The sequence below is a fragment of the Bacillus rossius genome, chromosome 1 (assembly GCF_032445375.1).
Source record: "Bacillus rossius redtenbacheri isolate Brsri chromosome 1, Brsri_v3, whole genome shotgun sequence".
Taxonomy (NCBI): Eukaryota; Metazoa; Arthropoda; class Insecta; order Phasmatodea; family Bacillidae; genus Bacillus; species Bacillus rossius.
Window position 1 is genome coordinate 92,221,252 of NC_086330.1, and position 25,975 is coordinate 92,247,226.

At 38.0% G+C, this 25,975-nt stretch overlaps 1 protein-coding gene across 4 annotated transcripts in view; it reads right to left on the reverse strand.

The window, feature by feature from the left end:
* LOC134540007 (cilia- and flagella-associated protein 298-A) overlaps nt 1-25,975 on the reverse strand; it is a 122,018-nt gene that overhangs the window by 90,501 nt on the left and 5,542 nt on the right. For all 4 annotated transcript variants that reach the window (XM_063382445.1, XM_063382451.1, XM_063382429.1 and 1 more), the window contains exons 3-5: nt 19,930-20,165; nt 18,867-19,037; nt 17,809-18,024 (exon numbers count right to left, since the gene is read on the reverse strand). In XM_063382445.1, coding sequence (XP_063238515.1) covers nt 17,809-18,024; nt 18,867-19,037; nt 19,930-20,165 — 623 coding nt within the window. The remainder of the gene's footprint in view (nt 1-17,808; nt 18,025-18,866; nt 19,038-19,929; nt 20,166-25,975) is intronic.

Genomic DNA, 25,975 nt, shown 5'->3' on the forward strand with positions numbered 1-25,975 from the left:
CTGTGACATGGAAGTGTCATCAGGTGATGAGAGGGACTACAGCTGCTGCGAGAAGGGCTATCTGGTGTGGAAGCATAACCCACAATGGATGAAAGGTAGGCAACTCAAAATTAAAGTGGAATTAGGAGGAATTTATGAAGTGCAAAGACCATCGAATAGAATGAGAGAAGTAAACAAGACTAATAAAAATGTTTTTTTTTTTTTTTTTTTATATATATATATGGAAAGAACATACCAAAAGAGGCCTGACACCTGTTCAGGACGAACAGGTTTAAGGAAGAGGCAGTGTTACGAGATGACTAGAGGGCTGAAACGTCGCACTGACTGCGCTTATCTCTGGGAAAACCCGAATGCGACCCAAGTAATGCCTTCCCCTGCTCCTTCTACTGTACATGGGATCTATTAACAGGCTGCTTTCTGTTAACCATACCTTTGTCTCAGCGAGACCAAGGGAGGGTCGCCTGGTACATTCTTCGCATCCCGAGAGCACTGTCGCAAGAAGTGGCATAACTAGAATGCCTTTGTTCTCGCAGTTTCAAGTGATAAGTTGGGAATTCTGATGTTGCGACACTTCTGAGAGCTTTTCAGGCAGAAACTTCGCAGGTACATATGTAAGACGATGCCGGCCTCCAGTGAGTCAGTGAGGATAGAGATTGGTGGCGACACCAGCAAACAAGTGTGAGACTGATGAAAGCAATGAAGTGAAAAGGGAGAATGACCTCTTGGTGAGCAAAAGTGAATGCTGAGTGACGGACTTCATGTGCTAAGATTGGAGCATCAGGGACCGAAGCACCAGGGACAGTGTTGTCTGTGCGGTGGATGAGTGAGTAGTTCAAGGCAATGTGTTATGAGAAAGGTACACAGTAAGAGACGAGCAGTAGACAGAGAGAGCTATTGTTGAGCCGAGTTCCAGCAAGGAGAGTAATTTGTGGACTTAATGAAAAAATGATTAATTTGTCACTATACATTTAAATTGAACTGTAGTTATTTATTTGGGCTAACCTTTCCAGAGCTGTGTTTTCCCACTTGAAACAACATCGTTAGGTGTATTTACATGTATTATCCATCTTTGTTTGCCTGTATGTAGTATAAGTTGCCAGAAGATCCTGTTATGAAGCCACTCTCCTACACTCTAACTATCAGCTCTTCCCACCTCATCCTTGGTCTTTCTAAGGTTATTATTCCAAAGTACTTCAACTCCATGGCCACACCATCTCATTCTTTTTTTTTCCATAATCTCATTCAACTCCTGTACTCCTGCTCTTCCTTGCAGTATGTCATTCCTGAAACTGTCTCGTTTCCTAACTGCCAACATATGCCTCACAATTACTGATCTTCCCATCATCTCACTTATGTACAGTCAAAGTCTCTGCTCATTAACTGAATATGGGCACAAAGTACAAAGTAGTTATTGTCCAACAATTGTTTGAATTTTAATAGCACTTCCTTCTTCCATAGTAAATCTCTCACATACCTGTCAAATGAATACATCTCCATGTCCTCTCCCATTTTTGCCCCTTCCCTTCAATAAACTTCCTAGAAGTTGAAGGTTTCTCTCTGTTTCATTTTAACACCAACTAATTTAATGCATCTCCTTAATCCCTTTTTGTTCCTCATCATGAACATCACTTCACTCATTTTAGTGTTGAATCTCATACCACACTTCCTCACGCCATGCCATAAGTTGCTCTTGCACCTAATCTTCCTTTTTCCCCCATACCAAATCATCAGCAAATAGTTTGGCCTTCATCTTTCCTTTTCTGATCTTTTCTTCCACTCTCTTCATAATTCTCTCTGACACTATAATAAATAGTAGAGGGAACAATGCACTCCTCTGTTTCACTCCATTGGCTTCTTTAAACCACTTCGTTATATCGGTGCAGTGATACAGAGCTGCTAAAATCATATTACCGCAGGTTTGTTTACGTTTAGCCGTGACCGTTGCTAGGTAACCGGCAGCTTCTGTTTTGGTGTTTACAGTTAGCAAAACAATAACTTTTATATATTTTTGTGTGTTATATTAGGGACGAACTTTTCGGTAAATAAAATTACTCAAAAGTGATAAAACAAAAACTAAAAAGTGTTAAAAAAAAACATGAAAAGCAATGAAAAAATATTATGCTCTCACGTCACTAAAAGCCGACTATTTACAATAAAACACTTATCTTTCAGCACAGATCCATATTTAAGCAGTTTTTGTATTCTGTACACATTATTTTGCCACTAATAAGTCACTTAAACACTGTAATATTAATTTACACCCTTAACAAACTGACACAACACAACATGCATGTACACATCAAACTGATATGAATCTTAATCAATGATGAGCTTGAATAAAAGTTTTTTGTTGAAACTGTTTTTTTTGCCAGCAAAAAGTTTAGAAATGTCACTAAGACTGGTCAATAGAAAACACAGTCATTATCTCTGTGTTTTCCTCCAGTAAGTTCTGCCGCCTATCTGTCACAACTGTACCATAGGAAGAAAAACACCTCTCACTGTCAACGTTCGAACATGGCAGCCAAACAGCTCTCAGTGCAGCACAAACAAAAGCAGGAAAGTCATGCTTCATGGAAAGAAGCACTTCTACAACATCAGGCTGTTTCTTTTCAGCCTCTACTTTAACGATTTCCTTAAATCCTGTGTAACCACAAGCAATGTCGGATGGTGTCAAGACAGTAAGTTTCATGCCAGGAAGGGTTTGAAATGATGTGACCAAGCTGCTGTTCACGTCATTGAGGACAACACTAGAAGGGTTGAACAGCTTTCCCACCACTTCAAATGTCTTCCTGCAAGGATCTCTTGACATTTGCTCTTGTAGCTTATCCATGGAAAGTGATTCAGTACGCTTGAGTGTCGGCTTTACTTCGGCCTGTAGAACTTTGCTTCCTAAATCTTCTAGTAAAGTAGCAGTTTCAGATTCAAAAATCTCATTTGCTGCTACTGAAAAACCATCTTTCAGTTTCGAAAGTTTACCACAAAGAATATGGCTGGTTGAATATGAAGACCCCTCCAGACAGTCTATAAGTTCCATCAACTGTGCAGAATGTTCTCGAACAAACACGGCTTGGATGTGTACTTTCTGAATATCTGACTTTGGAATAGCATTGAAAAACTCTACTCCCGCATTTGGTGAGTTTTGCATTTCGTTTGAACCGAAAAACTCAACTATGTCAGTCAGATACTCAGAAACATACAACACTGACTTGAACCAGCTGTTCCAGCGAGTGAGGACTGGAACAGGAAACTGACAAATTTTCTTGTCAGTGCCTGAATATTTCTCTGTCAGAAACTATGTGTAAAGATGTTTGCATTTCCTAGTATTCTGAAACGCTGCCTTGCACTTAACAACTGCATTGTTGAGTTTGTAATGTTGCAGAACCCTGCCCTCCTAATTAAATAATTTTTCTTTTAAACTATTTTCATGAATGTAAATATTTCTTAAAAAGTCTTCCTAATGATATTTTACCGTTTGTTATATATTTTAGGGTTGATATTTTTCACTTGCTATGTTTTTAAGAAGGTATTTATTATTTTATTAGACATTTTCAATCAGTACTATTTTTTTATGTAATTATTCGCAAAGAAGTCGCTGTACTAGAATTTTGCTTGTTTAGGCCTACTTTTTCAGGTTATTTCTAAATGATTTTAATTTTGTAAAGTAATTTGTATTATAATTGCTGTTCTTAATTTTAATTAACGTGTTGCATAATTGTAGATCAAGGAACTGTGTCTGGGCTGGTGTTATGGTTAGAAAGAGAGGCATGAGAGGCCTGTAAGTGGGAGTGAGAAAGAAACAGTGCTTCCCCGCCAACCGAGATAAAGACGGTAATTTCCCCCCTGCGTGGGAACTGAGTGATAACTGCTGTCTCACGGTGTGGGAGAGAGAACGAGAATGGGAGTCCCCGATTTCGATGTAAAATTGAAAAGAGACCGATCAAGGGAAGCCTAGAGTTCTGTGTGTACAAGGTTTTTCTATGTATTGTAACTTGTTCTGTGATTGGCTTGTATCTGTAAGCGTGAATGAAGAGTGCGTGTGATTGGTCGGTGAGGTCATGTGACGTCTACTCCCTGCGTGGAGGAGAGTGTGGCAGGACGTCAACAATTGTCTGCCGAATGCTGCACCAGTAGGTCGCGTTCGGTGGCTTTTCGCCAACTTAGGAAGTAATTTGCTAATAGATCATTTAACGTGGGTGGTCAGAGCCATGCCGAGTATTAAATTAACCTAATTTTTTTTATATTTCTTTCAGACAATAATTAGAAATTGCGGCCACCTTCGTCGGCATTTGGCTCGGGGCGAAATTCGGTTTCGCTGGGTGCGGTCACGTTTGAGACCTCACTGACTTCATGTATTTGCAGCAAAACATTACTGAAGGACGCTATTTTTACCGTTATTCTCATCATGCGAAATACGAGCAATTTTCGACAGTCAGATATACATGTGGAACGAGTGAATGAACCATTGGAAGTGTTTGGATTCGTCGGGGCATTCTATTTGAAAAAATAAAAACAAAAAAATTACAATCGGCGTTGAACATCTGTTTATTTTGTATATAACGAAACGTTATATTTGGCGCCCGGCCGCACGGCTTGCATTTGGACACGACCCTGAGATTGAGGCGGACATTTCGGCAATAAATATAAAATATAAACATTCTTAAAACAGTTGGTGATTACGATAACCTGCAATAACAAAAAATCTACGACAAATATTGAACAGTTCAGAAGGAAACGGCGAAGTGTATCCAGAACTTTCGGCGCAGCTGAGCGGAGAATGCGGCAAGAGACGGCGTGCTGTTTCAGCGAGTGAAGTGTTCCAGAGAACCGGCGGAAAGCGTCACATCGCGGGACAGAGAGACCCAAGGCGTCGTGGGACTTCAGGCCTGTCTCAGCGCGGGACATCGAGATCGTCACTTCGCGGGACAACGAGGGATGAATCGCCGGAAACAGCAAGTGAAAGGAGCAATATAATGTAAAGAATTGTGTAATTAGGGTTTCAGTATTGTTGTAGTGTTTTGTATGTGTGTTAGGTTTGATATCCAGAATTTTTGGTTATCTGTAGAAACATGAGTACCAGTAGCAGTGAAACTACCGACTTCATAGGATTTTTAGAAAATCCTGAAAATTCAAATCATTCAGATCCGAACCTTGATATTGAACTAATAGAGCAAGATTTTTCATGTCAGCAGGAAAAACCTGTAAACATGGAACATCCTGCCGAACTAGGTCAGGATATGGAATCCCACACAATTAGCAGCCCAGTTGAGGTTATGGGGGGGTCAGATCAAATGCTACAGATCTTGTTGTCAATGAGGCAGGAAATGAAACAGGGACAACAGGAATTAAAACAGGATCTTACTAGTAAAATTGAACAGGGACAGAATGAAACCAACAACAAAATAGATCAGGCAATTCACAAAATTGAGGTAAATTTACAAGAGATTGCAAAGGTTAGGAGCGAAATATCTTCACAGTTGCGACAGGAAATTGATAGGGTTGAAAGCCAAATGAATGACTTTAAAATTGAAATTAATGAACAGGTCGCCACATGTAAAAACAAAGTAGATGAATGTGCAAATAATATTGCAAAAGTGCAAGCCGGAATGGGAACATGTGTGGAAGAAATAAGCATTTTGAAGGAAAATATTGCAATTCAGGGAAACAAGATTCAGGAAAATAAGGAAAAAATTTCTATTGTACAGGATAATCTCAATCACATTCAAAACAATTGGGGTAAAGATCATAACGAACTCATTGATGTACAGGTCAAGGTTAATGAGAATGCAAGGAGTATTTTATTAAATGAAAGGAAAATAGAGGAAGTGGAAAGCAATTTCGGGGTTAATATTGAAAAAGTTTTGATGGAAAATAGGAGAATTGGTAACAAATTTGAAAAGTTTCAAGACGAGGTTGAACAAGAGTGTTTGAAAAAAGTAGAAGAAAAGTTGGGAAAAATTAGGGGAGAATCTAATGGAGGGATTAGGAGTACAGTGCTTACTGTGGACAAAGTCAATATTTTTGAGAAAAGCGTACCAAAATTTTATGGAGATGATAGAGGGGCTACCCCAATCCAGTTCATTACGAAGTGTGAGAAAGTTTTTGGATATTTAAAGGGTTCAGACGAACAGCAAGTAGAATTGTTTGTATCGAAATTGGATGGGGCAGCATTGCAATGGGCGATGCATAAAGAGAGTGAGTGGAAAACTTTTGAAGAAGTTAAAACAGCCTTTTTGGACAGTATTGGGGAATTTATGTCCAGGATGACTTCTTACAGTACTTGTTTACAGGGAAATACCGGCATAGGGATGGTCACATGACTGCATATGTACGAAGGCTGTACCTACAATCAAAATTTTTGAACAACCCTATAACTGATGAACGTTTTATCTCCCATATTGTTCATCATTTTTACCAGCAAATGCAGAACTGCATTCTAGGGGCCAGGGCAAGAACTGTGGACGAGGTCATCGATTTGCTGGAAACGTTGGACAGGAGAAATGAGAGGGAGGAAGGACTGAGGGGCCGAGATCCAGACCATCGGGACCAGAGAGGAACACCCAGAGATAGAGGTCACCATCCTGAGGGTCAACAGCAAGGGGTAAGACCACTACGAGTACAGGAACGACTGGGCAACTATCAGCTGCCCAGGTGGAGACCGGAGCCACGTCTGCAGGAGCAAAGGCAAGGTGAGGACAGGCAAGACAGACATGGGAATGGACCAAGGAGGCAGGAAAACAGTAATTTAAACAGGTAAGCGAGAAGGATCGAGCCCCAAATCCCTCCCAGGAATGTGACTTAGGGGTCAAATCAAAATGTAACACAATACAGGTAAATGAACCTAGCATAACAAATGAGTTGGAAGAGCTATTAAATGAAACAGAGGGACCTACAAACATTGTTCAAGGTAAAATAGGTCTATGCCCATACATTAAAGGTAAAATTGTCTGTGCCAGTAAGGAAGCAAATATGTTAGTCGATTCAGGTAGTGAGGTGACTGCCATGTCAGAAGAATTTTTTATGTCTCTAGGTAATGAAATTTCAAAATCCACAGCAGTATTTCCAGTTTCAAATGTAACCATAATTGGAGCCACAGGGATTAGGAATAAAAATGTCAAAAAACAGGTACTACTAGAGATAAAATTTGGAGAGGTAGCAATGTGGGTAGTGTTCCTAATTGTTAAAGGGCTCAGTATTGATATTGTTTTGGGGGCAGACTGGCTGCAGCGAAATAAAGTTATAATAGACTACTCCATGCAGTGGATACATGTGGCAGGAACCCTCATTGATTTTGGAACAGAAATAAAGGCAAAATCATTTAGTTTAAGGATAATACGAGGAGAAAATTTTAAAGAAACAGAGCTGAAGTGTAATTTGTTGGAAAAACAGTATATTACAGAAAATGATGTAGATCAGATAACCTTGCATAGTGGTACTGTAGAGCAACAGGAAAAATTAAGGGGAATTTTACATTTAGAAAACAAAGCTTTTGCAAATTTTCCAGGACTAAATAATAAATATGAATGTAAATTAAATTTAAGAGAGCACCAACCATTCGTTCAAAAACCATATCCAGTAGCATATCAGTTGAAACCTGCTGTGGAGCAAGAAATTCAGAATATGATAGATACAGACATTATCGAGAGACGCAGTTCAGAATACTTGAATCCTATGGTAGTGGTCAAAAAGAAAAATGGGGGGGTGAGATTATGTTTGGATGCTAGGAAAGTTAATCTAATTATAATCCCAGACAGAGAAGCACCAGAACCAATGGACGAGTTGTTACAAAAATTTGAGGGATGTGCGTATTTTTCGAAAATCGATTTGGTTGCATCCTATTGGCAAATTCCTTTAGCACTTGAATATAGGCTTTGTACTGCATTTCCCTATCAAGGAAAAACTTATTGTTTTAAAAGGCTACCTTTTGGATTAAATGTTTCGGTTAGTCATTTCATTAGGGGGCTCGAGGCAGTTTTAGGACCTGAAATTCTTAATATGGTAACGATTTATGTAGATGACATCATGATTGCCACTGCTACATTTGAAGAACACTGTGATATTATTGAAAGGGTTTTGAGAAAACTGCAAGAGAGGGGAATGACAGCAAATTTACAAAAATCTGAATTTCTGAAGGACGAGATAACGTTTCTTGGTAATGTAGTAAATGCAAAGGGCATCCATATTGACCCTGAGAAACTGAAGGCAGTAAGGGAATATCCCTCCCCTAAAAACCGTAAACAGTTAGAACGTTTCATTGGCCTTTTCAATTTTTTTAGGAAATATATACAAAATTTCATTGGAATATGTGGACCGTTGAGAAAGCTTATGCAGAAGGGGCAGAGTTGGGAGTGGGGACCTGAACAAGAGGAAGCAGTAGAAAGACTCAAACAGGAGTTAGAGAAGGAAGTGTTGTTGCATCATCCGAAGTTAGACGAGAAGTTCTACATTGCTTGCGATGCATCAAATGAGGCTGTAGGGGCCATGTTGTTCCAAGTGAATGAGGAGGGGGAGCAGGTACCCATCAGTTTTGCAAGCAGGGCACTCAACACCGCAGAAACGAACTACACCACCACAGAAAAAGAATTGCTGAGTATTGTGTTTTCATGTTCTAAATTTCGCACTTACATTTATGGCAGGGAAACAGTAGTTTTCACAGATCACAAGGCTTTGTGCTACATAAATTCATGTAAATTGTTACACGGTAGAATCACCAGGTGGATTTTGGCATTACAGGAATACACTTTAGACATACTACATGTTCCAGGGAAAATGCAGGTAGTAGCTGATGCACTTTCAAGGGGAATTGCAGACGTGGAGGCCACTCAGGCACAGGAGTTTCAGATTCGTAAAATTTGTAAACAAATGCAGGAAGTAAATAAAGGACTGAAGGAATTTTCAGGGAAACTTAAGGATGAAGTCAATAAAGATCCTCGTTTACAAATTGTAATTAAAGAATTGGAATCTGCTCATTGTAGAGATATTATCAAGGAAAAGTTTGTGGTTAATGAGGGCCACTTGTTTCAAAATGTAAATAATGAATTGTCACAATGGGTTTTATGTATACCAAATAATTTAAGTACTGAAATTTGTAAACTTATGCATGCAGAGTGTGGACATTTTGGTGTAAGAAAAACTGTACAGTACGTAAAAGGATTTTGTATATTTAGAGACATGTACCGAACTGTGGCTAAGGTAGTCAGGCAGTGTTTACCATGTACACAGACTAAAGTAATGAACAGTAAATGCAAAGGGGTCATGCAACATGTGTTGGCAACTAAGCCATTAGAGGTAGTATGTGTCGATTTGTTTGGTCCACTACCACAGGGAAGGAGTGGAGTAAAATACATTTTTGTTGTTCTTGATGTATTCACAAAATATGTTAAATTGTACCCGATCAAACGAGCAACCGCTCGAGTGGTAACAGAGAAAATTCTGGATGTGTATGTAAAGGAAATAGGTGTACCACAAAAGATTATTTCAGATAATGGACCTCAGTTTCGGGGAGAGGTATGGAAAACATTAACTGGTATCCTTGGTATTGAACTAGGCCATACAGCAGTGTACCATCCAGCTGCTAATCCAGTTGAAAGAGTGATGAGGGAACTAGGTAGGTTATTTCGATTGTATTGTAGTGAAAACCATAGCCAATGGGCTAATATTGTGAGTGAAGTGGAAGCTATTATAAACAATGTTTGGCATGAAAGCACAGGTTTTTCACCAGTAGAGTTAATGCAACAAATGTTACCTACTTCAAAACTGCAAGAACTAATCATAATGGATTATCCAGACAGTGATACTGTAAGGTTAAAGGACAAATTGGAACAGGCAGGGAAAATACTGTTATCTAAGGCAGAGGAAAGGAAAAGTAGGTTTGACAAAGGAGTTAAACCTTGTGTTTTTAAAGTAGGGGATGAAGTACTTATAGCGTCCCATAAATTGTCTTCACTGTATGAACAAAAAATTCATAAATTTTTTCACTTGTACGATGGACCTTTTGCAATAGAATCTATTGTAGGCCATAATGTTTATAAGGTTAATGGTGTAAATTGGCATGTATCACTACTTAAACCTTGGAAAATTCAGTAAAATGTTAAGGACAGAATATGTAAATTAATGTAGATAAGTGATAAGGATAAACAATTACACGTTTTTTGATATGTAGTCTTACGCAGTATGAAAATTCTTGTTGTAACAAACTTAACAGATGTTTATGTTTTGTGTAAATTTTTGATATAACTTTGTATAAATTTTTGTGTAATTTGGTAATAGGTTAGCCGAGCTGACTAGCAGCTAAAAGGGTTGTAGTTGGGCGTCCCTTACCTTTCGGCTAGCTCGGGAGTTAGGCATGATGGAGAAGGAAGTTGGAGGAAAAGGAACGGTGTGTATTTTTTTATGTGTGATAATGATGTTTTGTTTGTTTTTTATATTATAGTTAATGATACTAGGAAATGTAAGTAAATAATGTCAACAAATGGAAATTCAGTGTGTTGATAAAGAATTAAGTTTGTGTGTATTTTGGTGTAAATATTATGAGGTTGTGTAACTTTTAATAAGAAATTTTGAATATGATAAGTGATGATGTAGTGTGTTATATAAAAGTTTTTAAAGTTTAACATAGCTAATTTAATGTTTTTTAGAGCTGCATTTGTTGTGGAAAGTTTACTATGTTAGATTCTGAGTCTTAGGAATTGATGCATCTATTTAGAAATTGTAGTTCATGGGTTATCAATATTGAGCAGTCTAGTTATAATTTTGAAATAAGTGTTATCCAGAGGTTGAAGTTAATGGTAGTGGTATTGTGAGAGTTTTGAAATTTTTACAAGTTGTTTTTTTGGATGTAATGTAGGAAAATTTTGTGTCAACAGTTTTGAAGTGATAGTGTTGTCAAAGTTTTGTTAGTGCAGATATGAGGAGTGGAGATTTTGGTTGATTTGTGGGTTAAAGTGGTTGTTTCATGGGATTTGAGGAGTTTGTCAGAAGCAGCAGAGAATCAGAGTAACAGCGGTTTTAAAGGGTTTCAAAGAAGATAATTTGTTTTGAGGTTATTTGTTGTTGTCGTCGAGGTTTCTGCCGAGGTGTAAGTTTTTGAAGAAGTTGAAGTTTTTGTGTTTATCGTCGTCGAGGTGGTCGTGGGGATGTAATTCCTGGAGTTTAAGTAAGTTGTTCAGAGTTTTTTGTTGTTGAAGATTCTTCGTTGACCAGGGGGTGTCTGCTTGAAGCTTATAGAGAAACCAGTTTCAAAATTATTTGTATTAAGCACTGACGAGAGGGAGATGACCATTTGTGGAGAGTTGTTGACCCTTTGTAGTAAGAGAGATGTTTTCAAATTTTTGGCTTTTTGACAAGGAATTGATGTTATTGCAATATTTAAGTAACAGTTTTTTGAATTTATATATAAACAAGTGTTTTAATTACTGGATGCAATTATTTCTCAGGATGTTTTTGTATTTATTTTGTACAAGTTAGTTTTTCACTTTTATAACTTTTCAATTAAATGTAGTGTTAATTTAATTGAAAAGTTGGGGGGGTAATGTAATGTTGCAGAACCCTGCCCTCCTAATTAAATAATTTTTCTTTTAAACTATTTTCATGAATGTGTCGTAAGCACCTGGTTATTTTAGTTATTTTGGGTTAGTATTAGAAATATAAAAATACTATAACTATAATTCTGGTATTAAATTGTATTATAAGCATAAGGTGAATAATGAGTAATGTTTCAATAGAGTGTTTCATGTCTTGTGTATCGAACGATGAGTATGCCTGTCGAAGGTTTACAAGCCTTCTACGTCAGTTGGCTAACCAAATGTTAGTTATGTGTGGTGGTTCAAACAGACTGTTTCCTGCAGAGGAAACTACGCATCACAAGGTTAAACAATGACTGAATCCTTGGACTGAACATGAAACGAGTGTGTAAATGAAAATGACGAATCACGAGAAAGGGTGGGGAGAGAGTGCGCTCTGCCCCAGCAGAAGGAAGCGGACAGAAGAGAGTGTGTCGGGAGACTCCCTAGGAGGAGGTCCTAGGATGGGGACTGAGAGCTTTGTCAGAAGGAACAGACTTGTAGAATCTTAAGTTTGTACTTGTAATTTCTATGTATCAAGAAGTGGAGGTAAAAGCTTTGTAGAGTTTAATACTTGTAACGAGCCAAGAATGAAGAATAATAATAAGAGTTGTCCTGTCTGCAGTATTAAGTTATTGCTTTTAATCGCTCCGCTGCCCCACATAGCCTCACCTATAAGGAACCAGCCGCTCGGTCACGACAAATGTAAATATTTCTTAAAAAGTCTTCCTAATGATATTTTACCGTTTGTTATATATTTTAGGGTTGATATTTTTCACTTGCTATGTTTTTAAGAAGGTACATATTTATTATTTTATTAGACATTTTCAATCAGTACTATTTTTTTATGTAATTATTCGCAAAGAAGTCGCTGTACTAGAATTTTGCCTGTTTAGGCCTACTTTTTCAGGTTATTTCTAAATGATTTTAATTTTGTAAAGTAATTTGTATTATAATTGCTGTTCTTAATTTTAATTAACGTGTTGCATAATTGTAGATCAAGGAACTGTGTCTGGGCTGGTGTTATGGTTAGAAAGAGAGGCATGAGAGGCCTGTAAGTGGGAGTGAGAAAGAAACAGTGCTTCCCCGCCAACCGAGATAAAGACGGTAATTTCCCCCCTGCGTGGGAACTGAGTGATAACTGCTGTCTCACGGTGTGGGAGAGAGAACGAGAATGGGAGTCCCCGATTTCGATGTAAAATTGAAAAGAGACCGATCAAGGGAAGCCCAGAGTTCTGTGTGTACAAGGTTTTTCTATGTATTGTAACTTGTTCTGTGATTGGCTTGTATCTGTAAGCGTGAATGAAGAGTGCGTGTGATTGGTCGGTGAGGTCATGTGACGTCTACTCCCTGCGTGGAGGAGAGTGTGGCAGGACTTCAACAGTTGTCTGCCGACTGCTGCACCAGTAGGTCGCGTTCGGTGGCTTCTCGCCAAATTATGAAGTAATTTGCTAATAGATCATTTAACGTGGGTGGTCAGAGCCATGCCGAGTATTAAATTAACCTAATTTTTTTTATATTTCTTTCGGACAATAATTAGAAATTTCGGCCACCTTCGTCGGCATTTGGCTCGGGGCGAAATTCGGTTTCGCTGGGTGCGGTCACGTTTGAGGCCGCACTGACTTCATGTATTTGCAGCAAAACATTACTGAAGGACGCTATTTTTACCGTTAATTCTCATCATGCGAAATACGAGCAATTTTCGACAGTCAGATATACATGTGGAACGAGTGAATGAACCATTGGAAGTGTTTGGATTCGTCGGGGCATTCTATTTGAAAAAATAAAAACAACAAAATTACAATCGGCGTTGAACATCTGTTTATTTTGTATATAACGAAACGTTATAAGTTCAGTACAAACTTTCGGCCAGATATTGCCTACAATGCAGAGCTTATGAGCCCAGCACTGCACATACAATACTTCGTCACCCAGAATGACTTTGAGACAGTCACTACACTTGGACATGTAACGAGCCCCATCACTGACGAAAGCAACTACTGAATCGTAGCTAACATCATACTTTTTCAAAAAATCTAGCACAGCTCTGGAACAATGGGTAGAATTGGCAACTTCTAGGAAATGAACACCAGCAAGAAAAACTTTCTGAGACACATTTGGTTCCATGAGGCGGAAAAGTATAACCAAGCCGCACTTCCCTCTCTTGTCTGTGGTCTCATCAGCTAAAACTGTAGATATTTTCCAGCAATTTCAGCTTTAATGGTGGCAAATCTTTTCTCAGCTGCTATTGGTATGTACTTTTCTCTCAATGTTCTGACTGTTGGCAAATCTCCAGCCCATGAAAAATAATCCCCAATAAATGTAGCTATTTTAATACTACTATTACTGAAAGAGATAAAAAATGATGCTAGTATTTGTTGGCTTGTAACAATTTGTAAATGTCAAACCCAATTTGTAATAATTAGTAAATACATACGGCCTGATCTGTAGAGGCTGTAGAAGAATTTTATACAAAAAACATATTTATAATTAACCTTCAACAAATTCATGCATCCAGTCTCTGATGCTAGGTTCCTGTAGTTTCTCAAGAGAAATATTTGCCTTCATAAATGCTGTTGTAGTCGAGTGCAAAATTATCTGCTGCATCTTTTCATTTGTTAACAACCTGGAAACTGCTACCAATCGTTTGCTGAAGGATGTTTTTTTTTGCACTTGAAATTCTTTTATTATTGATATGCTTTTTACTTTTTATATGTTTTATGTTTTTCCCAACTCACACATGCGTTACAGAACTTAGAAAACAAAATCATTCTGTCACTGGAATGAAAGCCTTCAGCAGAGAACTCATTTGCTCGAGTCAAGGCAGACTCTACAACTTTCGGCATTTCTACAGATTTCTACCATACACGAAATTGCAATCACAACTTGTAACAAAACAAGTAATTATATGTGACGAGCCTAGTAACACGAACTTTTCACACAAACATTAAGGGAATTCAAAAAACTAATAACGCGAAAACATGTTTGTAAACATTGCACGCAGCCCTAAAAATACAGCATCCATAGGGATCAGTATACAGTAACTACCGCTGATTAGTTAACAGGTTATTCACGTTTGCACTTTGCAGCTAAACATTACAAAGGCAGCATGTTTTAAAATAATATTTTTAAAGATTTTACCATGAATCTCATTTTTCCATTAGATAAACTTTTTTTCCCCTCCCATTTTAAGACTACGTCCAAAAACTTTATTTCCCGAATGATACGAAGTTGAAATCCATTGCATTGTAAGTTAGAGAATTACAGTTTAATTATTTAACAGAAACAAAAAATTTGCTAAGTGTTAATTCCGTTTCAAACACAATTTCAATCTTCATAAAATTATCTGTTTTGTTGCCGTATGAGAATGAAAATCCAGCCAGGCTCTTCTGGCATCAACATCATAAATGTTTGGTTACGTTGATGCCTGTATAGAGATCGTGAACGTAGCGTGATATCGATAGTTCTCTTTGCATGCACAGAGTGCTCTCTGTCTCCAGCCAAGTAAACTACATTTGAAAGCACTCGTTTGTGGTTAGTATGTACTACGACGCCGATAGGGCACGGTACGTTTATGTTAGTAAGTTACGTTTCACACTCTGGTGAAGGTTTTCATTTTCAATTCAATTAATATGAAGTATGTTTTTGTTGAATGCCTCATTAATTTTAATTGTTTGACGTGCTTTTGTATTCTGTGATTATTAAATAAACGTAATTTCGGTGCAGCAGTTCTGTTATGAAAAAGAAATAACCTCAACAGAAATGCTTTTCAAACTTCAAATTTCGTGAATAGATTCCAAAATTGTTAAAATTTAGTGAAAACCCATCGAAACAATAAAATTCGCGTTTCTGCGACGAAAATTCGTGATCACGAAAAGTTCATGTCTCTAGTTATATATTATTCGGCACACATTTCAAGACATTGCCAGTGAACTTTTTCAATAACAAACTTTTATTTGGAATTTTTAAAGAATGTTTTGAAACTGCCGTTTGTGATTGACGAGAGTTTCTCAGCAGTGTAGCCGTTTCAAACCTTTGGGGTTAGAGGCCCCCGGCACTGAGAATTCTGGAAAAAGGAAGGTTTTTAGGGTCCAGCTTGTGAATGCTGGGTTTATCCGTTGGGACTTGCCCTAGAGAAACAAACGTGGTGTAAAATCCGTGCACGAGCATAAATTATACGTGCACAACACATATGCAATCTGTGGCCTACCTGATTCACAAGATTTGTGATGTGAATCGCCACCGAGGAGGTATTTTAACATAAATAATAGTATTCCTGGGTCAACGATACTAAAGTACGCTTTGGTTTACTCATAGTAACTGAAGCCACTCATGATAAAATTTATTTATTTAATCCCCGAGTGACTTAAAAGTAAAATAATGCACATTTTTACAAGTTTCATTTAAAATACAATAACAAAAACCAGGTCCAATAGTCTAAAGAGGATTTTTTTTTTGTTCCTGACCCGAATAGCCGGCAAATCAAAATAAATCAATTTCATTAATTATGAACATTGAATGAACTGTTGCACAGTCGTGTGCATCATATCTGGCAATGCTAGATTATGACATTTTCTTACATTTTATTGAACAAAGTTTTGGAATGGTCTAGTTTATCTGTAGAGTAATAATTTGGTGTTTCGTTAAAATATAGTAAATTCTATTTGTGTCTTGTAAATGTAATTAGTTTAATGCAGCCAGATTTTTTTTTGTTTATATACAGTGTTTTCTCGTATAATCGTCGCACATTTTATTCTAAAATAAGTTTGAAAAGTAGGAAAGCGACCATTATGCGGAAAAAAGAAATTTTGTTAGGTAAAGTTATTCATAAAAACAAAACTCGTTCATGGAAAGTACGTTTATTTAAAAAAAGGTGGAGTATACAATAGCACGCCAAACAATTTATATTAATAATTCCTTAAACAAAAACCTTTCTTCAACTTTAAATAAAAAAACCAAAAATCTAACGCGAACGCAAGCCACTTGAATCTGACGTGAACTAACGTGTCGTAGTACACACTTGCCACGAAAGAATGCGAGCTATCACATGTAGTTAACACGGCGCCTGACAGATAGTGCGCGTTGCATCCAATCGGCGAGATATTGATATTCGAGTACGTGCGCGCGCTCTATACGGGAAGCAACATAACCAAACATGAATGATGCGCTGGCTATATTTTTGGAAGCGGTACGCCACGATAACGCAATCAGATAAAGGAAATAACGTTTAAACACGTCTTTATAAGAAAATTTACACGTCAAAAACTTCGTATTTTTCCGTTAATTTATTAAGTAAGTGGTAATGACCGAATAAATATTAGATTTCTACTTTAAAATACATCGTTTTATACGGAAAAGATACCTACACAAAGCGCTCGGCATCTACTAGCGGGATCAAAAACATCATGCGACGTTTACGAGAGAAGTTTTTTTTATCCCAATTTTGACAGCCTAAAATATGGTTGCGACGATTACGCGCGTGCAACCATTAAGCGATAAAACACGGTATTATTATCTTGGAAAAGTTATATTTTCATTTGTGTTGTGTTTATTCACCACTGTATAACACAGAGAATCTTTTAAGCCGGTAATTATCACTTATATTTAGTAATTGAGAGTGTATATGTAATAGTAATATATTTAATAAAAATATCCACATATTTGAAAGTATACACACATACACACACTTGCACACACAAATCATTGTCAATCCTCTTCCAGTTTCTACACTGCTTCTGTTTTCCTTATACATACTCCTCACTCTACTTATTAACTCTTTGTTAGTCCCAACTGCTTCCCTTGATTACCAAACACACAGTCTTTCCCCCTGTCCTACGCTATGCTTTCTTCAAAGAATATCATTACTAGATCTTTCTCAAATTTGTACTTTTTCTCCATCTGTTATCATATGGCAACAATCAAGTCTACGGTTAACCTCCCCTTTCTAAACCTATGCTGATCTTCACTGCATTTTCCTGCCATGCCCTTCCTTACCCTCTTTTCAGAGATCTTCTCTTATGCCTTTACACAGTTGCACATCAAAGAAATTCCCCTACAGTTCTCAAATCTTTTTCTTTGTTTAAAATAATATATATTTTTTGTTTCTTCATGACATGCCACCTATTGTATTTACTGGTTAATATACAAAATAATACAACAAAATAATGCATAGTCCTCAAATTAGTTTGAAGATTGACATCTGGCCCTCGACAATGGTATTCTATCGATCTGGGGACAGGTGGGGACCCACCTTGAGCTGCTCCTGGCGGCGGTACGCATGCAGCATGAGCTGCTTCTGCTCCTCCTCGCAGAGGAGGGGCTCCCGGGCGGGTGGCCCCTGCCCGCGACTCTGCAGCTTCACCACCACCTTGGTCTTCTCGTTGCGACCCACGTAGTCCCCGATCAGCTTGCCCCGCTGCAGCTCGCGCCCCGAGAACCACAGCTGGGCCAGCGCCGCGTCCAACACCTGTGCCCCTCACGCTACTGCACGCGTCCCTAGCGTCCCCTCGCGGACCTTCATCAACCACAGGCCCCAACAGTCCGGTGACACGATACACATGCAAAAATACAAGTCACACTAACTAAATAATGGAGAGTCCCGCTAATTCGGACCCCACTCGTCAGGACATCCGGTTAATCCAGACAGAATATAAAAAAAAACTACAATTTACTAATTTTTGTTGGTTAAAAACTTGCTACATATACAGAGTAGTATTAAAACTTAATTTAAGGTGCAGAAAATGTTGAATTTATAAACCAAAAAAACAATAGATTTTTATAATTTTACCCATCTTAAACTTGCATTATGTGCATTTTAAAACTAATTATTTTTAATGCTGACTTTCGGTGATCTGGCCAGGGAAAAGTCCCATCTCATCTGGATCACCGTACTATATTGTATATGCATTCACACTTAATCCACACACACAGAGGCATACAGAAAAAGAGAAAAATTATAGAAAGTGAAAGAGATAAGAGAAATAGAATGACACAAATTAAAAAAGAGAAAAATTTAATAGGGAAGGAAGGAGGATTTTTTACCAGTCAACTACTTCTCACTGACTATCAAACAATTAAAAATTAAACTTAAAAAATTTAAGTACAACAATTAATTAATTTTACAACGCCATTTTACTGTGATTTACCATATGTATATAAAAAGCAAGGGTGCATGAATAAATACAATACAAGATTCAACATACTACACACATCTAAACAACTGATCAAGCATACTGCCTCTACACAAACAATATTTTGGTTTTCAACCCTACCCTGATGTAGATGAGGGATGTGAATGCATGTTCTCACCTCCAGAGATGCCTGTGTGCCGGTCAGGTCCTCCGAGTTCTCCAGCTCCAGGCGAATAGTCTCGTGGGGAGGCAGCCCCATGGGGTACATGATCATGACAGCCCCTCGCAGGATGTCCAGCGCAGACTGCACTGCCCGCTGGGTGAGGCACACGTCCGCCTGGATTTGTTTCTGCACCCCACACAGGGCATCAGTAGGAGCCTTAGCTTGGCCCCTCATGGATACTACACTATGTCATGACCAGACCACCTTAACTGCTCCACATTTCTTTCACAAGAATACTTTTATTAAATACTCCAGTTGTTATTCCAAGCAAATCTGAATACTAAAATAAAAATTTTCAGCTGTTTCAAACCAAAATCATTGTATGTATAATTCTTCTGCAGCACATACTAGTAAAATGTCTTTAACCTGCCATTCTGTAGTTTGGCACATTCTGTAATTGAGCCGCTCGCATTCAGGTATTTTTTGGGTGGATTGTAATTGTTGAACTTGGCCGCCAGATTGTATTACTGCGCTGCCGGCCTTTTTTAGTTTGCTCAGAGTTTATCGCTACTGTCTGTTTTCATGTCAGTACAGAGTTTCCTGTTTTATAGTGGGTTACATTTCTCATGTACGTTTCAGTAATTACTTTTTTTTTAAAAAAGACCAATGATCATCTGTATTTTTTCTATAGAGTAGCTTATCACGACATTTTTTAAGCACCGGGGTAACTTTCGTCTGGTATTCCCACTAAAACTATATTGGTGTTCAATAATCCTGCAGAACTGCTAATTCACATGGCTGTAGTCCTGAATGTATTTTTATTTCATCTAACAACAATAATTTTAATAGTGAAAGCTGTTTTATTGCAACCAAGAGAATTGTTGCTGCTGTTAAAGAAATTTATAAATCTATAATAAATTATTTGACTAAAATTTTTGTTTTTTACTACAAATTACCACTATCTAATTTACCAATTCCAAACATTTTCTCAACTACTTAAAAATTCACTGACTTTTCCATGCTTGCCAAACATGTAGCAACCTTGATTTAGAATGTTTATGGTGTTGGGTTCGGTTACCTTAGATACGATGGCCCTGGCTTCTGCCACAGTCTTGTCTACGACATCTCTCATCTTTTCGCCGGGCTGGCGGCCGTTCCGGCGGCCCAGGGGGTCCTTATGGAACGTCCAGCCCCCGCTGGGGACGCACTTCTCCCCCCACTCGTCTACCAGCCTCAGCTCGCACACCTGCTCGTCCGCCAGCCCCGCCATGTTGGGGGGCAGCAGCGTGCCGTGCTGTGCCAGCTCCTCCAGCTCTGCGCACGCATGAACACGGCTCTCAGCGCGGTGTGGGCATGCATGCATGGCTCAATGTGGCTATATTAACAGTCTTCTTGCGCTGCCCCCGTCGCCCCCTTGTTCCGCTGGATCAGCCTCTAGTGTAAAATGGTGAAGAGTAACAGTGTGCTTATAAACCTAAGAAATAATTATTGAGGCAAAACAATAAACTTGCAGTGGAAAAAGAGTAAGAAAACTAAGTGGTAAAGAACAACCTGTGAAAAAAATTTATAAACATAACCTTTCTAATGGTAGAGTACTAACCTGAAAATAAAGTTGGTATTTTAGAATTTGGAAAGAAATGAAATCAACAAGTGAAATAGAACAATAATTAATCAAAATTAGTGTTAAACATAATTTTGTGAAACTTAAGGATGATTCACTTTGTAAAAAAAAGTACATTGACTACAGAACAGACCCTATTCCACTTGAGCCATATGCCACTGCTGCAACCACATCACAGCTCATGTGTTATAACATTCGTAACTGCCCAGCCTTGCCAATGTCACACCCAAGCACAATGCGTCGGCAGGAACGTGTGTTAATGCTGATGACAGAAGATGGACAAATTAGGTTTCCCAAGCCCTTGCAATCCAAACATGGAGTGATTCTCGCCCCACGTTAATTAACAATTTTCACTCAGTTTGGTGAATACAGAAGTGCACAAACTTCAGGCATAAATTTAATGGGTGATTGTGAACACTGGAAGGGATCATTACGTGCTATCGCACACAACATGTAGGTGCTTCGGGCTCCATACTGCTAAAATAATCCCTGCCAAAGACTGACGCTTCGGTTTGGATACACAGTAAGGACTCACGTAATTTGTTTTAAGTTATTATTTACGTGACATTGTGTTACATATCCAAATCAAAACTATACACGTTTATATGTATGGAAAACCTCAGGATCTGCAAAGCATTTAAAACACAACATGGCAGCTGCTGCTTCACTGCATAGGCTATCAAATGTGAACTACAAACTGTAATTTCTCAGAAACTAGTTAGTCCAGTCAATGAAAGGTTGAAATGGAAAGAACACAATTTTTGATCTTCGGACTTTGTTTCAACTTGTTAGGAGGTAAAAATACTGAAAGTCCCCACTCCTAGAAGGTGAGCGAGGGCAGGGGGGCATGTTGTAGAAGTTTTTGGCTTTTATCTCGAAAACTACGCAGCCTAAAGAAAAGATCACTCTATATAAAATTAAAGTACACAAAATGTTCCACAACATTTGTACTAGTCACTTTATCACTGTCTCACATAGTTTCTGAAATAACTGCGCTCGAACATCACTGTTATTGAATACTATTTTTTGCACCTAGAATCTAATGAAAACACTTCAAGAGCTCCATCTCTCACCCTTACCGATATACGATGACTATGCATGATGAAAACAACCAGATAATACTCTAAATTGGAAATTTATCGAAAATAGCTGAATCTGTATTGTTATTTAGGCGCCATAATAACCATCTATATAGGTGATAATACTTGGTATTCAATGTGTATAATATATAATGTACAGTTAATATAAGATGTATACTAACATTCACTCCACAAAGACATCCTCGAAGATTTATCCCTTTTCTTACGGATGAAGAAAACGAAGCAGAACCCACCCCAAGACTTAAGTTCCCATGATGAGTCAGATCCCTCCCGCCCCAAGAGAGCCAGGAATTGGTTACAATTCTATCATTGTAATACAATATGTAAATATATTCTGAAATGAAATGCAACATAGTTTAACAAAAACATTTACAAGGTAATGTGTTATAATAAAAATAAAGTTATGTACAAATTGTAGTTGACTCTAAAATCACCTTACCCCAATGTCTTTGTGGAGTCTTCTGTAAATCTAACTAGTGATTGTATGTAGGCCTATATGTGTGTGTGAATTAGTAGCACTTATTATGACTTAGAAATATAATTATTTACAGTTAAATCTCATAACAACAAACCACCAAACATTTTTGTTCTAAATTATTAGATTTCCTTAAACTAAACTGTTACAATATTTTAAACATCTAATAAAGATCTGAAAGCTCTAAGTGAGTGGGATTTCACAGTATGTACAGTAGATGCAACATAACTCCGAGCCTGGGTGACGGTTAGAAAATCGTTGTGTGTATGTGAGTCACGACATTGGAGAAGGCAGATGTGGTGCTGCGAGCGATAATGCGTAACTTGATAACAGGGGTTACACGCTACTGCACACAGTGAAAATTTAGTCCTTCGGTGAAATCCGACGAATACGTTCGTTAACACATCCGTGGTACTTACTAAACGTTTTCGTTTACAGTTTAGATCTGAGATTTGTGTGCATGTAGTGTATCACTTTTGTTCAGAGCCAGTGTTGCATATGTAGTGCAGTACTTCAGTAAAGTACAACTTTATACATAAAATGCCTGCAGTGTTGTCAAAAGTTAAGAGTAAAAAACTGCACTCGCAGGCACGGGAAATCGTCTATAACGTTCTGCAGTTTATGGAAAATGAAGCGCGATTGCAGGAACCCTCCATTTCACAGCAAAGGCGACGGGTGTGTCTCGCACGACTGTACAAACAATTAAAAAGGAGGCTAAGAGGAATGAAGCTATGAAGGAACATCTTTCGAGACGCCCAACAAGAAGCGAAAGAAAACATGTAAACACGAAATTGACACCTTTGATGAAGCTGTGGTACGACGTACTGTGTACAATTTTTACTTACTTGAAAAACGTGTGCAGACTGTCGAAACTGTACAACGTAAACTAAAGAATGACATAAATTACCAAGGTAGCAATACAACCTTAAGGATGACTTTGAAGAAGCTAGGATTCAGGTGGCAGAAAACCAAATCGCAGCGCTTACTTTTAATAGAAAAATCAGATATTCGGCAAAAACGTATAGAATATCTCAAGAGTATGCGTCAATATAGAAACGATGAACTCACAATTATATACATGGATGAGTCGTACATATTCTCGTCTCATGTAAAAAATAAAATGTGGAGTGACATGTCCTCAAATGGTTTACTAGTGCCTGTCGCGAAGGGTCAAAGATTAATAATGATTCACGTAGGTGGCGAAAAAGGTTTTATCCCAAATGCTCTTGCAATGTGGAAGTCGCGCCAGGCAACAGGGGATTATCACAAAAACATGAATAAAGATAATTATGAAAAATGGCTCACCGAACAATTAATACCAAATCTTCCACCAAACAGTGTTGTTGTGATAGATAATGCTCCCTATCACGATGTAAAAATAAATCAAACGCCTACCTCCAGCTCGACAAAATCGGAAATGCAGCAGTGGTTAAGTAAAGAGAATATTTCCTTTACTAGCGACATGCTCAAACCAAACTTGTAAAACCTCATAAAGAAGCACAAACCTTCGCAAGTGCAGTACTCGGCAGACAGACTATTGGTAAATAGTGGCCACACATTACTTCGTCTGCCCCCTTATCATCCGGATTTGAATCCGATAGAAAGCATAAGGGCTAAAGTGAAAGGAGAAGTCTCTTCAAGAAATGTTACTTACAATTTGGCAAATGTAAAAAAACTTTGCGAGGAGATATTTAACCGAATGGGTCCAGAAGATTGGATACCGATTTGCAATCACGTTAAGACACTCGAGAACGAATACCGGGATAAGGATGTGCGTTTTGACATTGAAATTGATAAAGTGATTGTTCAGTTAGGTGATGCAAACAGTGGCATCAGTGACGTTTACACATCAGACTCTTCGGATGGAACAGTCAGTGGCGTTGAAGAACTGAGGTAGTGCTTGGAACGTCAGTGGTAAGTGGTCAATGTTTTCTGCTATTCTCTACTTGCTGTGAAAGGTCGCCGTATCTGCTTATACCCTTCCTCTTCCACCCGACCCCCCCACACGTGTTGCAGTCCCTACTCCTCATGTGTGACGTAGCTCAAGCTCGGAGTTATATTGCGCCTAGTGTAAATTCCATGAAAGACAAGATAATAAATCCCATCATGATTCTTGATTATATGATCAGATTTTAATAGACTAAATTATAAAGAGAGTTCAATTGGGATTTAAAGTGACATCACCTGTGCTACCAATGGTTAACTAATGTGTCTTAATACAAATGCAGTAATGAGTGAGTGGCACAGTGAAAGAAGTACTGGATGCAATGTTGATGTACAACTTATAAAGCCAGAAAATTTCATTAAAGTAGACATTTATTTATTTATTTATATGTATTCCATTGAGTCTTCTTTTGGTAGAAACCATAAGGCTATGGAACATGTCATTTACATATTTACAGTTATACATATACATACAGTTTTACATGTAGGTACACAGTTTAAAATACACATACATATTTAGTTTTACATACATATAACTTTGAAGTAAAACACAAATATTACATTATTTCTTTTATACATACCCATAGACATGATGTGTCAAGCAATTTCTTATATTTATTTAGGGGAAAAAAAAAATTAAGCAGGATTTAGGGTATTAGGATATTGTTGTTAGGCATTGTAGCTATACAAGGGAGTCTGGCTGTAACCAGAATGCTTCCCCTCTTTCAGCAGTATATACTCCATTGTAAATTCTTTTAAATTGTAAAATGGATTGCATACAAGTAAATTTTTTATGGAAGCTTTATATTTGTCTATGTTGCTGATTTCTATTATTTTGTAAGGTAAGCTATTAAATAGTATTCTGCCAATTTGCTCTATTCCTATTTCAAATTGAGTAGTGGTGTGTTGTATGGGTCTCAATTTATTGCAGCCTCGAGTATTATGATGATGGATATTTTTGTTTCTTTTAAATTTGGTTTGGTTTCTATAGCAAAAAATTAATGTTCTGTATATGAATTCATTTGTAAATGTTAGTATTCCTAATTTTTTTAATTTTTTTCTGCAACTAGATGTTTTTTTTATCTTTAGTTATTATGTGAATGGCTTTTTTTTTTTTTTTTTTTTTTTTTGCAATTTTTGTATATTTCCGTTTATTTTGGCATTTCCCCAGATTTCAATTTTGTATGACATGATTGTATGGAAATATGCATGATACACAGTTTTAATTGTTTTTAAATTGACTAATTCTACAAGATACCTCAAGACATAGCAGGCTGAATTTAATTTTTTCGCAATATTATTTATGTGTTCGGTAAATTTTAATCGCTCATCAATATTTACCCCTAAGAATTTTACTGAGTTAACCTGCTTTTGTATTTTATTTATTTATTTTCATACACTAGCCACACACATTCACAGCTCTTGTCCGCCATCATGCCTACTCCCTACTCCCTACAGTCCTGCCAACCTGGCCCTCCTTACAGTCTCTCTGCACAGTCACTTTCCCTACACTTATACACTACACTCCATCTTCTCTTAAAACTTTAACAACACAGTACAACACTAATACCAGCAACTCCAATGCAGAACTCACACCTTACCATGTCAAATACCCTACTTATAAATCAAGCCTATCTGGAGCCTTGACCATCCTGCCAGAACGCCTGACTACACCCCTTTGTGGTAGCTTGTTGGAAAATCCTTGGGAAGGTGGAGCAGGAGTGCCACCAGTACCCCATCCTCAGAAGGGCGAAGCAGGCATACTGCTATCCCTACTACTTGACCTCCTTTCTCTAGTGGGCGAGCTGCTACCACTTCTCTCACTGCTCCCTATCTTCTCTAATACACTACTGTGAGGAGGAGAGTGTTTTATCCCAGTACCACAAGTCCCCGCCAAGTCTACTGTCGGAGGGCCAACCGGGCCTCTAGCTGACGGAGACCCAGGATGACGCTCCTCGGTCAATTGTGACTTCCGCAGTTGGTC